We start from the raw sequence: 12,334 nt of genomic DNA, 5'->3' as shown, positions 1-12,334 counted from the left end.
CATTCTCTGGATTTTTAAACACTCGGGTTTGGAAGTAGTGGTGACTTCTTAGCAGAGATCAAATAGTTTTCTAGTCCTTGATATAAAACTTGCTTGGATTCTAAATTCAGATTTGCTATGCACACTATTTAGAACACGTCTCTTTGTCAAGATTGCCCAGCCATCAAATAAACCTACTTTGATGTCTCACACAGCAGCTCTTACCTTAAATTCCAGCAACTTAAAAAAAAATCTTCACTGCAACTGCACATTTAAAAGAACAAACCCATCCTGTTGTGAACAAATCAGTGCGTGCACAGTCTGCATCTCTCACTGAATGGGGAGTGGAGAATTTGCTTTTTAAGTTTAGCACTTCACCAAAAATCAGTTTTTAAAAATTGATTATTGTAATCCTTGAGGTAAGAGACTTGGGTGGATGAATTATGAAGAACATCCTGTCATTGTCCCCTTAAACACTCAAGTTCTGAGGCCAACTGTACACTACATACCTACAATCAGTATAATGAAGTCAGTCTGGGGTGTGAAAAATCCACACCCCGGGTTACATAGTTGTATCAACCTAAATCCCACGTAGACAGCACTATGTCGATGGGAGACCTCCTCCCATCAACATAGCTACCGCTTCTCGGGGAGGTGGATTAACTATGTGGATGGAAGCGTTGTCACTTAAGCACTACAGCTGCACAGATGTAGCATTTTAAGTGTAGACCTGCCTTCAGTGTCATTTCCAGATACATCCCCATATTAGTGTCATCTTTTAGGCCCCAGTCCTGCCAAACCTAATCAATTGACTTAAGTGTATGTACAGTTATGATGTCCTTAATGGTTAATAGAAGCAGGTCAGTGAATTAGATATCCGTTTAATACTTTCCTCAGTTGTGTGATATTGTCTGGCCTAACTTACCATTGTGAATTTATTTGAAATGGTACATATAATGCTAAAATAAGAAATACACATAAGGTAATACTGTGAAATTTCATGACTAGCTTTGCTGAAGTCTGCTTTCAAAGTTGCTTAAGATGGTGAAAAAACTTAGGATCAGAGAATTTACTAGTGTTAGTAACTCACAGTTTTATCACAAGTCTGTTGCAATATTTGGTCTTTTTTATATTTTTCGTTAAAGCCCCAGTTCCTGGAATCATTATCTGAGAGTCTCAGATGGGGTTTGTTTGCTTGTTTGTTTTAAAAAAGGTTTCTAGCACTCATGGTTGTGGAGGAAAGCTGAAAATGTGTCTCCTAAATGCTCAGTAAAAAGTTTGGCTTAAAAAAAAAATCACAAGATTTAAAAAAATACATATTCTCAATTTTGGGGAGCCTGCCTCATTTTGAATGCATCAGGTTGGCAATACTGTAGATGGCACAGGAGTGGACCCAAACACTAAAAATGGCAGATGATGTTACACACAAAAAAGGAAAAGAGTACAGCTTTAAAACACAATCTGCAGTTTTTATATTTTTATGTTCAAGAATTTATCAGAGTAGCTAATGCCGAATCTTGGATGTATAAAATATTCGGATAAACATTCTCAAACAGGAGTTCCAGTAACCATGCAAAATGATGCTTTCAAGTCACTATAATGCGGCATTACTCAAACAAGCAACCACCTGCAACCAAGATCACTGACTACTAATTTATATTAACAACCTGTCTCTGCATTAGCTTGTCCTCCATGACTCCCTCCCTCCTCTCTCATTTGTTTATTCACTTGTTGCAGTATTGCCAACTCCAAACAGAGTTTAAAAAGAAAAAGAGGAAAAAAAGTCTTTTTGGCCATAGGATTGGGTTCTTATTTGCCTTCTGCTCTAAGCCTTCAGGGTGATCCCAGGTCATATTTTCAAGATTTGTCTGCAATTGTGAGAGCTAGAATTTTTTTTTTTTTTAAAGGAAAGGTGAGAGTCATGAAATCGGTTGATTCTAGCAGCTGCAGCTTCAAGAAAAAACACACCAGCTGTAACGAAACCTGCAATAAAACTCCTGGGAGTTGGCCATACTCTCGTTGCATATTATCTAAAAATCTGAGCTCCCAGGGGGCAGGCACTGTGTGTGTGCGTGTGTTTGTATAGTGCTAGGCCACTGGGCTGGCACACTAGAATTACAATACATTTTCTGAATGTAGTAATTTTAGCAACAAATGAGAAGGTCACTCCTAATATGCTCCCAGTTACCACATGAATGTTGGAAACATTAAAACTGTACTACTGTCTAGTTTTCTGCCCATCTACGCAAATTGTTCCTTAACCATACATTGTAAACAAGAGAGCAGGCTAAAAAGGCTACCAGTATTCAGCCAAAAATCAGCACTCAAGCGGAAAAAGTGTTGCAGAAGATAAAGGTAGTTTTCTAATGTTGTCTAGATTACTTTAACTCCCAGAGTAAATCCTCTTTTTAAATACAACCCGAATGCAGCTCACTAATCTGCTTCTTCATTCCTGCTGGCATCTTGCTGTTACAAGCTCTCCTTCTCCTTCAAATGTACTTTCCCTAGCTAGATCCTGCCTCACCCCACCACCCAGACTCCCTCACACACAACCAGTTTGACCAGGCAGTACAGTCACCTCAAGTCACACATTTTATGTCTCTCCAGCTAAACAGGCCTTACTTACTCTGGAACTGTTAGCAGTTATTGCTCCTACAGTTCTGGTTACAAAGGTTCTAATCTATAAAGAATTTGAAAATAAAGATACTGACCAATGTGCACACGCTGAATATCCTCTCCCTTAGACCAAACACTAGGAAAATTCACTCCCTCCTCGCCTCTGAAGTGCAAAGGGGAAAAATTATGTACCACATTTTTGGGTAATTTTTCAAGACCAATCCATCCCTGGAATACTTTGTAACACTGAAACAAACATGCAGAATTAAGGACTCACCTTCCTCCTAACACGTTATATAATTCATAGACGGCCCCTTACAGCAACTCACTCCATTCAGGAACCTTGTTACAGCATGATTCCATTTTAGAGTGCAAATGGGCCCCTAACTATGTTTTGACAATGGCTCTGACTTGTGCAATGCTTTGGCATGATTCAGGAATGGAATGGAGAGGTCTTGTTTATATTACAAAATGGAAGCGTGTTACCACCAGCCAGGGGACAATTTGTATATTGGCTCTGCTTCGGAAGTCTGTAGTATTCAAGATTCAGTATAGGACATCCACAGAGAACAGAAAAGGGGGTGGAACCAGGAGCCAAGTAATAATGAGTATGGCTCATGCAAGACCTGTATCAACTACAGCTAAACACCTAGCATCACCTAGCACCTAAACAGCTGTAACTTGGGTACATCAGTCCCCATACCTTCATCTGTGGCTTTTAAATAGGGGCAGACATTTCCGGAGCACTTAAGGAGCAGCTTTTGTCCTTGTCTTCATATGCAGACATATAAAGTACCAGTGCAGGATTCAGGAACTTGCTGAAAAATACCTAGGCCCAGATTCTCTGTTACTGTAGTACCTGAGCTAGGGTTGCCAGGCATCTGGTTTTCGACCAGAACACCCGGGAGGTACTAAAGCAGGCTCTCTGCCTCTGCACGGCTCCCAGAAGCGTCCGCCAGGTCCTTGCAGTTCCTAGATGCAAGGGGACTTGAAGACCTCGAACTTGGCTAAGTAATTTTTAACTTTTCCCTATTTTAGCATCTGATTCTACCTCATTTTCACTGGCATTTGCTCTATTAGATGCCCAATCACTGTTCACCTTTTTGGTGGAAACAAACAAAAAAAAGTAATTTCCACATTTTCTGTTAATGTTTTTCTCCTCATTGAATAATGGGCCTATCCGGTCCTTCGTCTTCCTCTTGTTTCTAATATATTTGTAGAATGTTTTCTTGTTACCTTTTATGTCTCTTGCTAGTTTGATCTCATTTTGTCCCTGCACACTTGAAGCATTTCTTTATATTCATCTTTTGTAATTTGATCAGGTTTCCACTTTTTGTAGGACTCTGAGTTTCAGATCACTGAAGATCTCTTGGTTAAGCCAGAGCGATTTTACAATAAAGATAGATTTTAAGTTAGTACAAGTAATGAACCATTAAACTCAGAAATGGTTACAGGAAAAATAAAGATTAAATATTTTCTTAACTAGACTTAGTTCAAGGTGGAGTCCCTCACCACATGTTTTCAGTACATTGCTGACCAAACCCTCAGGCCAGGATCTATTCCCAAAGTCCATATGCTTTCTTTGGGGGAGTGGGAGGGGCATGCAAGGGGGGGTTGTTTTCTTAGCTGGAAAAAAAGTGATGGATATAGAGAGAACACTTCTGGTGGTTTTGCCCCTCACTTTTATAGTTCAGTCACCCTTTGAAATGCATTTTCCTGAGAGTTACCCCTAGATAAAGTGTTTTCCAGGTGAGAGAGCAAGGAGGGTTGGTGAGGGAAGAGGTTTTATGCTGTTTGCCAAGATGCTGATCTGTTTGTTCCTCCTCCCTTTCCTTACCAAAGAATGGCCACTTGACAGGTGATAGACCATCAGTGTTGATGACACCTGGCTAGAGGCATCAACTTGGCTTTTGTCTTTGAGAAATAGGTTTACCCAATCTCCAGCTGTGTCTGGTAAACAAACTGAAATCATGACTGAAGTATATGTTCATAACTTTGCACATAATGCCGCTATGTTCATTTCACCATGTTACTGACCAGCAAATTATTAGTTTTCAAATAATACCTTAAGGCATATTTTGTCCAGTGATTATCACAATAGTGTATAAGGTGCAAGTACAGGGATGCATTCCATCACACAATCATTTTGTGTTCTGCCTGCTTCATATATATTTGCTTAGACATCTGCTCCTACTAGACATTTCTGCAAAAGGGTAGCAGGTGCCCCTTTCGGCCTATCACAGTTAAAGTTATAGTCTGTGTTGCAAGACTGATTCCCAGCGGTCAGTCAGTTTGCTTTTTAGTCTGAAGCATCAACTTCATACTTGCATGCAGCTCATCTTCCCTGCAAATTAGATGGAGAGCATGAAGATAAACGGGGAAGTGTACAGTAAACGGCTGATGCTGACACTGACAAGAACTGTCCATAACTTTCAATGGCAGAATCTCTTTCCAGCTTATCAAAATAATTAGATTACATGAAGATATTAAATATGGATTTTCCTAAGGAACTCCCATAAACATGTCACTGATGGCTATTTCAATGTTCAGTCAAGCCTATTTAGAAAAAAGATCCTGAGAGATTAGACTAGCTTCCAATACAGTACTGATGTAGTTATAATTACCTATAGAAACAACTAGTTGCAATGGTATCGGATTTTTCTCAGACTGAAAAGTAATATAAAAAAATATTGAGTCTGAAAAAAATGAAAAGGCAATTTAGAGGTCTTAGGAAAAGAATGGGGAGAAAGTGGAGAGAAGTAGAACATGGAACCATCACTAAAGTAAACAAATAAAGAACTTAATGCCAAAGCATTAGAGAATTTTGAGGGGTTGTTTTTAAAAGAAGGGTTTTTTTTGTTTTGTTTCTGTTTTTAAAATGCGTGAATGAGTATCATGAAAGTGAAAAAAGAAAAGCCATTGATTTGAGCCAGGCATAGTCTAGGTAGGCACTGTGCAAACTTCCCCATGCAGGACTATCACATCATCTCTGCTCCTTACTTGCTGGTGCTAGAACACTTTACCTTCACAGAGAGCTAGCAGATGCTAGTTACTCTTCACAACAACAAACCTGTGAGGTAGATGACTGTAAGTATTACTAGCCCCACTTTACAGAAGGAGAGAGTTTAAGTGACTTTCTGAAGGCCACACAGTGAGCCCATGCCAGAGACAAGGTTAGAAGTCAGGAGCCCCTGAGTTCTAGCATTGTCTTACTTGCAACAATCCTGATATTCCAGACCTGCATCTTGCGCCATCATTTCTGCCAGTTGTGCCGAACTGTGTGGTGAACATGACTTTATGATAGAAATGAGGACCTAGCAGGAGACTACTACTGTTTCTCTTGTAACCCATCCGAGGATTTGGATTACCTCAGGCACCACCACACTGCATCATTTAATCTCTTTACATTAGCAGTTTTTATTATAATACTTGATCCATGTACAGAGCCTTCCATTGCAGGGTCTCAAAGCACTTTACAAACATCAATGAAGCCTCAATACACCTGTCAAAGTATGTATTATGCCTGTTCTACATTTGAGAAAACTGCAGTAGAGAGATCAAAGGTGCAGATTGGCCAAATTTATGGATTCCCTACTGTGGGCCCTTGGGCCTGGATCCACCAAAGTATTTAGGCACCTGAGTCTCAGGCTTAAATATCTATGACCTAGTTTTGGCTCTGCTGCCATCCACAAAACTCCTACCAAACTGTAGGTGCCTCAACTCACACAGTGCCTAAGTTTTCAGCCTAAGGGCATGTCTACACTATAAAATTAAATTGACCTAACTTACATCAGCATACAGCCGTCACACTAATTACATTGCTTGGGTGTGTCTACACTTTGCTCTGTGTCAGTGGTGAGTGTCCTCATCAGGAGCACTTGTACTGATTGTACTATCAGTGTGGGACTGCTTCTGAAAGCCAGAAACAGTCAATGTAAGCAACAGTGTCTCTACAACAGAAGTGGCGTGTCAAGTCTTCATTTATTCACTCTAATTTTAAGGTTTCAAGTGCCAGTAATTCATTTTAACGTTTTTAGGTCTTTCCATAAGTCTATAATGTAACTAAACTATTGTTGTATGTAAAGTAAAAAGTTTTTAAAATGTTTAAGAAGCTTCAATTAAATTAAAATGCAGAGCCCCTCAGAGCGGTGGCCAGGACCTGGGCAGCGTGAGCGCCACTGAAAATTAGCTCACGTGCCATAGGTTGCCTACCCTGGTCTACACTGACACTACGTTGACCTAACTAACATTGACTCTATGCCTGATCCCAGGTGAGTACGCTAATCACTGGGCTAAGAGTGATAAAATGGGTGGCAGTACCAACTGACGCCACCACCACTGCTATTTTCTGTGGTGTCAGGCAGATGCTGAACTACTTCCCACAAAAAAAGTGCTTAGGTATCTAAGGGATCTAACTCCAGGCAGTGGGTTTCCATTCATGGGTCACTAGCAGAGAAAGGCACCTCCCTGAAGCCTGAACTTACGGTCACCTGGGGAGGGCAGGGAAGGAGGCATGCAAAAAAGCAGTTTGCCCTAAGCCCCATGTTTGAGAGGGGCCCCAAACTGAGTAGCATTGCAACCTGATGTACAGGGTTGTAGTACCACTCAAGTCTGGCCCAGCCACTCCCCTCACAGCACATATCCTAGCACAGAATCTCCCTTCAATACCAGATTTACAATAGCATCTCTTCCCTCCAAGACCCTGACTGTTGCTTGGCCCCTGCTTGCTCTTCACCTCCTCCCTCTTGTGTGAGTAATAGGCTGTGCCGGGGGGGTGAGGGTGGGGGTGGGAAGGGGCTGAGAAAGAGGCCGAGGTGGGAGCTGGCCTCAGGGAAAGGGCCTTGGGGCAAAGCACAGGTGGAACAGGGGCAGGGTCATAGTCCAGGTGCTGGGGCCCACAAAAGATTAATCCAGCCCTGTCTTCCTCTGGCTAGCTTGAGTCGTTTACCACTAGGTGTGCTAGCTGTCGTTGATCTCATTCTAAGGTGCCTTTCTCTCCCGGTTCACTGCATAGGGAGCCTAGGTGCCTAACCAGGCTTTGTGGATTACAGTATACTCCTGCGATTTTCTAGGCATCTAAAAGTTAGGCTCCACCACTCAGCATTGCAATGCCGAAGTCCTTTAGTGGCGCTGAGCCTTAAGGGACAAAGACCCTCACTCTTGTTATTTCTTCATTTTGTTAAAATGATACATCTTGAGTTTTATGATTAAGTAGTACAGTGCTTCAAAAATTCTTTAAATCTCCTATTTTGAAATGCATCTGTTTCATTTCATGAACATTGACATTTTTGTTTGAGGTTGGGGCAGGATACTTAGCAGGAAATACTAGCTGACACAAGTACTCTAAACATCTCTGCAATAGATTTAACTTACCCTACTAAATTTAACTACAACAAAAACTGGAATTGAAACTTGAACTGTCATTATCATGAGCTCTTAGAACACGGTAGCACTGACATCATCAGTCCTTTCCCCTAAGAAAAGTACACTTTAAACCATGCATAAAATTAAGCATGTGAGGCAAATCAATAGGACTGCACCTGCGTAAGTGGAGGCCTTAGTCTGAATTTAATCACATTGTTGACCTTTGTCTTTATTGATAAACATGTTTCTTTATAACCTGAACAGGAAAAAGGGAAGATTGTGATATTTAAGTATCAGAGGGGTAGCCGTGTTAGTCTGGATCTGTAAAAGCAGCAAACAATCCTGTGGCACCTTGTAGACTAACAGACGTTTTGGAGCATGAGCTTTCGTGGGTGAATACCCACTTCCTCAGAAGCATGTAGTGGAAATTTCCAGGGGCAGGTATATATATGCTAGCAAGCAAGCTAGAGATAACAGTTCAATCAGGGAGGATGAGGCCCTGTTCTAGCAGTTGAGGTGTGAAAACCAAGAGAGGAGAAACTGGTTCTGTAGTTGGCAAGCCATTCACAGTCTTTGTTCAATCCTGAGCTGATGGTGTCAAATTTGCAGATGAACTGAAGCTCAGCAGTTTCTCTTTGAAGTCTGGTCCTGAAGTATTTTTTGCTGCAGGATGGCCACCTTAAGGTCTGCTATAGTGTGGCCAGGGAGGTTGAAGTGCTCTCCTACAGGTTTTTGTATATTGCCATTCCTAATGTCTGATTTGTGTCCAATTATCCTTTTCTGTAGAGACTGTCCAGTTTGGCCGATGTACATAGCAGAGGGGCATTGCTGGCATATAATGGCATGTATTACATTGGTGGATGTGCAGGTGAACGAACCAGTGATGGTGTGGCTGATCTGGTTAGGTCCTGTGATGGTGTCGCTGGTGTAGATATGTGGGCAGAGTTGGCATCGAGGTTTGTTGCATGGATTGGTTCCTGAGCTAGAGTTACTATGGTGCGGTGTGCAGTTACTGGTGAGAATATGTTTCAGGTTGGCAGGTTGGCTGTGGGCAAGGACTGGCCTGCCACCCAAGGCCTGTGAAAGTGTGGGATCATTGTCCAGGATGGGTTGTAGATGCTTGATGATGCGTTGGAGGGGTTTTAGCTGGGGGCTGTATGTGATGGCCAGTGGACTGTGAATGGCTTGCCAACTACAGAACCAGTTTCTCCTCTCTTGGTTTTCACACCTCAACTGCTAGAACAGGGCCTCATCCTCCCTAATTGAACTGACCTCGTTATCTCTAGCTTGCTTGCTAGCATATATATACCTGCCCCTGGAAATTTCCACTACATGCATCTGAGGAAGTGGGTATTCACCCACGAAAGCTCATGCTCCAAAACGTTGTTAGTCTATAAGGTGCCACAGGATTCTTTGCTGCTTTTAGTGATATTTAAGTTTACACTGCATTTTTTAGTACCACTCAGAAGTTGCTGAGTACCCCAATTAGCATAATCAAGCTGATTTTCTCCAATAACGAATACAGTATTAATAAGAGAAAGTCACTGTTTTTCCCTGGCAAGAGCTTGGCAGCTCATAAATAAAGCATGAGAAAAACAAAGGGAGTAAAACTGTGCCAGTCCCCAAGGTACCTTAAGGTTCATTTACTTGTCAGAAGGATTTTCTCAGTGAAGGAATCTGCTTGCTCATGTGAAACAAGAAGTGAGGCAATTTACATGTGCATCATTCATTCTTTCCCATGTAATTTTTCCATTGGGCTATAATTTACTATGTCACAAGGCTTGAGAAGGTCAACAGCCGCATACTGAGTAGGTTCTGATTACATCAGTAACTGTGAACAAGTCTTTAACAATTCTTTGTTCTTCACTACTAGAAAGTAAAAAGACACGGTAGATAAACTGTTGAAATCAAAGGTTTGTCACTTAACAGAGGGGAAGGCCTGAGTGCTGTATGATTCTAAGGCCAGGTCTACACTACAATCTTATATCAGTATAACTACGTCGCTCAGGAGTGTGAAAAACCCACACCCTAGAGCAACCAGTTATACCAACCTAAGCCCTGGTGTAGACAATGCTATATTGAGGGGAGGGCTTTTCCTGTCTACATAGCTACTGCCTCTTGAGAAAGTGGATTTCTACTCTGACAGAAGCTCTCCCATTGGCATAGCAGCATCTTCACTGAAGCACTACAGTGGCACAACTGCACCGGTGCAACTGCATTGCTGCAGCTTTTGAAGAGTAGACCTGCCCTAAGCAACTTGCTACTGCTGCGTGAAGAACAGTTCAACTTAAAGGTAACATTAAAGGAATGTTTCATGCTTCCAGCTACGTATACAAAAATATTATTCAGGTATTTCTGCTTAACCAGTTATACCACCTCTCTGGTTCCATCCAGAAGAGAAAAAAATTATTACAAATGCCACATGGATTTTTCCCATTTAGTTTGTTGGTTATTAGTGAGAAATACAATTTTCAGTAGAGGCTAACGTTTGCAGAAGCCTGCCACTGCCATCCCTCCCCTCCCCCGCTTCTTCTATATTCCACTTACAACTTGATCCTACAAGGTGCTGGCAACCTATGAGGACTTCAACTCCCACTGAAGCTAATGAGAGAGAAAAGGATCAGGATTCAGGGCATTGGGCCCTTAAGAGTGCAAAAAGATTTTAGTAGTTTAGGACGAGTATTTATAGACAACTTGTTTTGACCCCAATTTCCTTACACTGACAAGTGGGAATTTATCTAGGAAACCAAGTTCTGGCCTCCATTACCCCCATGCAATTCCATTGCTTTTCAAGTGCAACTGAGGACAGAACTAAAATGCTTAGGTTAGTCTGTGTTGTATGCCCTGCTGTTCCACACAGCTCAAGCTGTAAACCATTTAAAATATGCACTGGCTCATCAATAGCTTCTCCTTTTGGCTTGTCATTAGGCATTCATCTGTCAAGTACAATATCTGTTTATCACCAAAACAAAAAGACAAATTACACTTAGATTTACTGTATGAAAACCAAGGAGCAATAACCATTGTCTTCCGTTTTCCCTACCAATCACAAAGCAGTTTTATCTGACCATGCAAGATCAAGTTCCTGGAGAAATTTGAACAAAGCATCCCAGTGACCATCAGTTTCAATCTCCACTCCAGCAAAGAGCCACACAAACAGCTGCTAATGCCCCAGAATTGTCCCAGTGAAGTCACTAGGACTCCAGGTAGACAAGTGTGTCTGGCTACATAGGTCCTTTGTGGGACTGAGGCCCTGAGACTGCAACTTCAGTTTGCAGAGGTTGTGTACTATGAAAGGCACTAGATACTCTTTTCAAAAATTTTAATGTATTGGACTGGTGCAACGAAATCATCATCACTGGACAATCTCACTGTTACGGTCTATCCCAGCTTCTGGAAGAAACTTACGGAAGGACTATGTGTACGGGTGGAGTTTTCTTTATGAAGCATTTTACAGGCAGAAGTGACATCAGTGATTTGACAGGAGATTAAAAGGTATATGGACTCATACAGCTACATATATAGCGTAGATATTTCTATAGTTTCCTGGAAGAAAGCTGGCATTTGTACAGACTTGTTTTCATTACAAAACAGGAAGGCTGATTGTTATTGTGGCCAGCTGCTGACTGTGTGTGGTTAAGTGATTTAAGTGTCTTGTTAGCTTCAGTTTTGTTGAGTTTGTGGGCAATTAAATGGGACCTTGTTTTTATACTATACAGTATAAACCCAACAGCAGTGAATACACAAGCTTTCCTCAAACTTAACAGGTACCATGATGGACATACACAGAATAAGAACTCAATTATAAGGGAAGTACCCACATAAGTCTGAAGGAATCCTGCTTGAAGGCAAGCATTAAGTGAACGTTTCCTGGGAAGCACAAATATTGCCAGACCTGTAGTGGCCCTGCCAGCTAACAGGTGGCTGGTACACTTTGTATTTGGGAATCCTGCTACGGAGTTGTTTGTGGGTGTGGGAGTAAAGAATGGATCCAATGAGAGTGGAGTCTTTAACTGTAATTATTTATTTAAACACTTACCTATTTTTCCTGCCTATGGTCTTTTTCCTTGCTTGGCTTCTCAAGTTTTTAACCCTTGCCTATTTTTCTCAGTGTAAATACGGAACCCTTTCAGCACCCTTAAGATTAGTAAATTTATGTTATCTTCAAACATGAGCACAATTCTTATTCTTAGTTATTCCTGTTTGTAGGAATTACAGTCAGAAATACATACTGCTCAGCTGGAACTTGGAAAGAAAGAGAACAGCACCAAGTTTTTCAAGGCAGAAAATCAAGCCATGCATAAATGTCTGCAAACTCTATCAGGTAGTAAAAGAGGATTCCCATGTGTGCAACTTCTCCAATAGCTCATCCTAG

The 12,334-nt window shown here is 41.4% G+C and overlaps 1 protein-coding gene across 1 annotated transcript in view; it reads left to right on the top strand.

Annotated features, from left to right (window-relative positions):
* The window catches only part of LOC115646901 (girdin-like), a 63,081-nt gene that overhangs the window by 29,922 nt on the left and 20,825 nt on the right, over nucleotides 1-12,334 (top strand). Inside the window, exons 4-5 of the mRNA XM_030553332.1 lie at nucleotides 2,256-2,334; nucleotides 12,169-12,283. Of these exons, the coding sequence (XP_030409192.1) occupies nucleotides 2,256-2,334; nucleotides 12,169-12,283 (194 nt within the window). The remainder of the gene's footprint in view (nucleotides 1-2,255; nucleotides 2,335-12,168; nucleotides 12,284-12,334) is intronic.

Source organism: Gopherus evgoodei, chromosome 2 (assembly GCF_007399415.2).
Source record: "Gopherus evgoodei ecotype Sinaloan lineage chromosome 2, rGopEvg1_v1.p, whole genome shotgun sequence".
Lineage (NCBI taxonomy): Eukaryota > Metazoa > Chordata > Testudines > Testudinidae > Gopherus > Gopherus evgoodei.
This window is presented reverse-complemented; position numbering and strand designations above follow the sequence as displayed.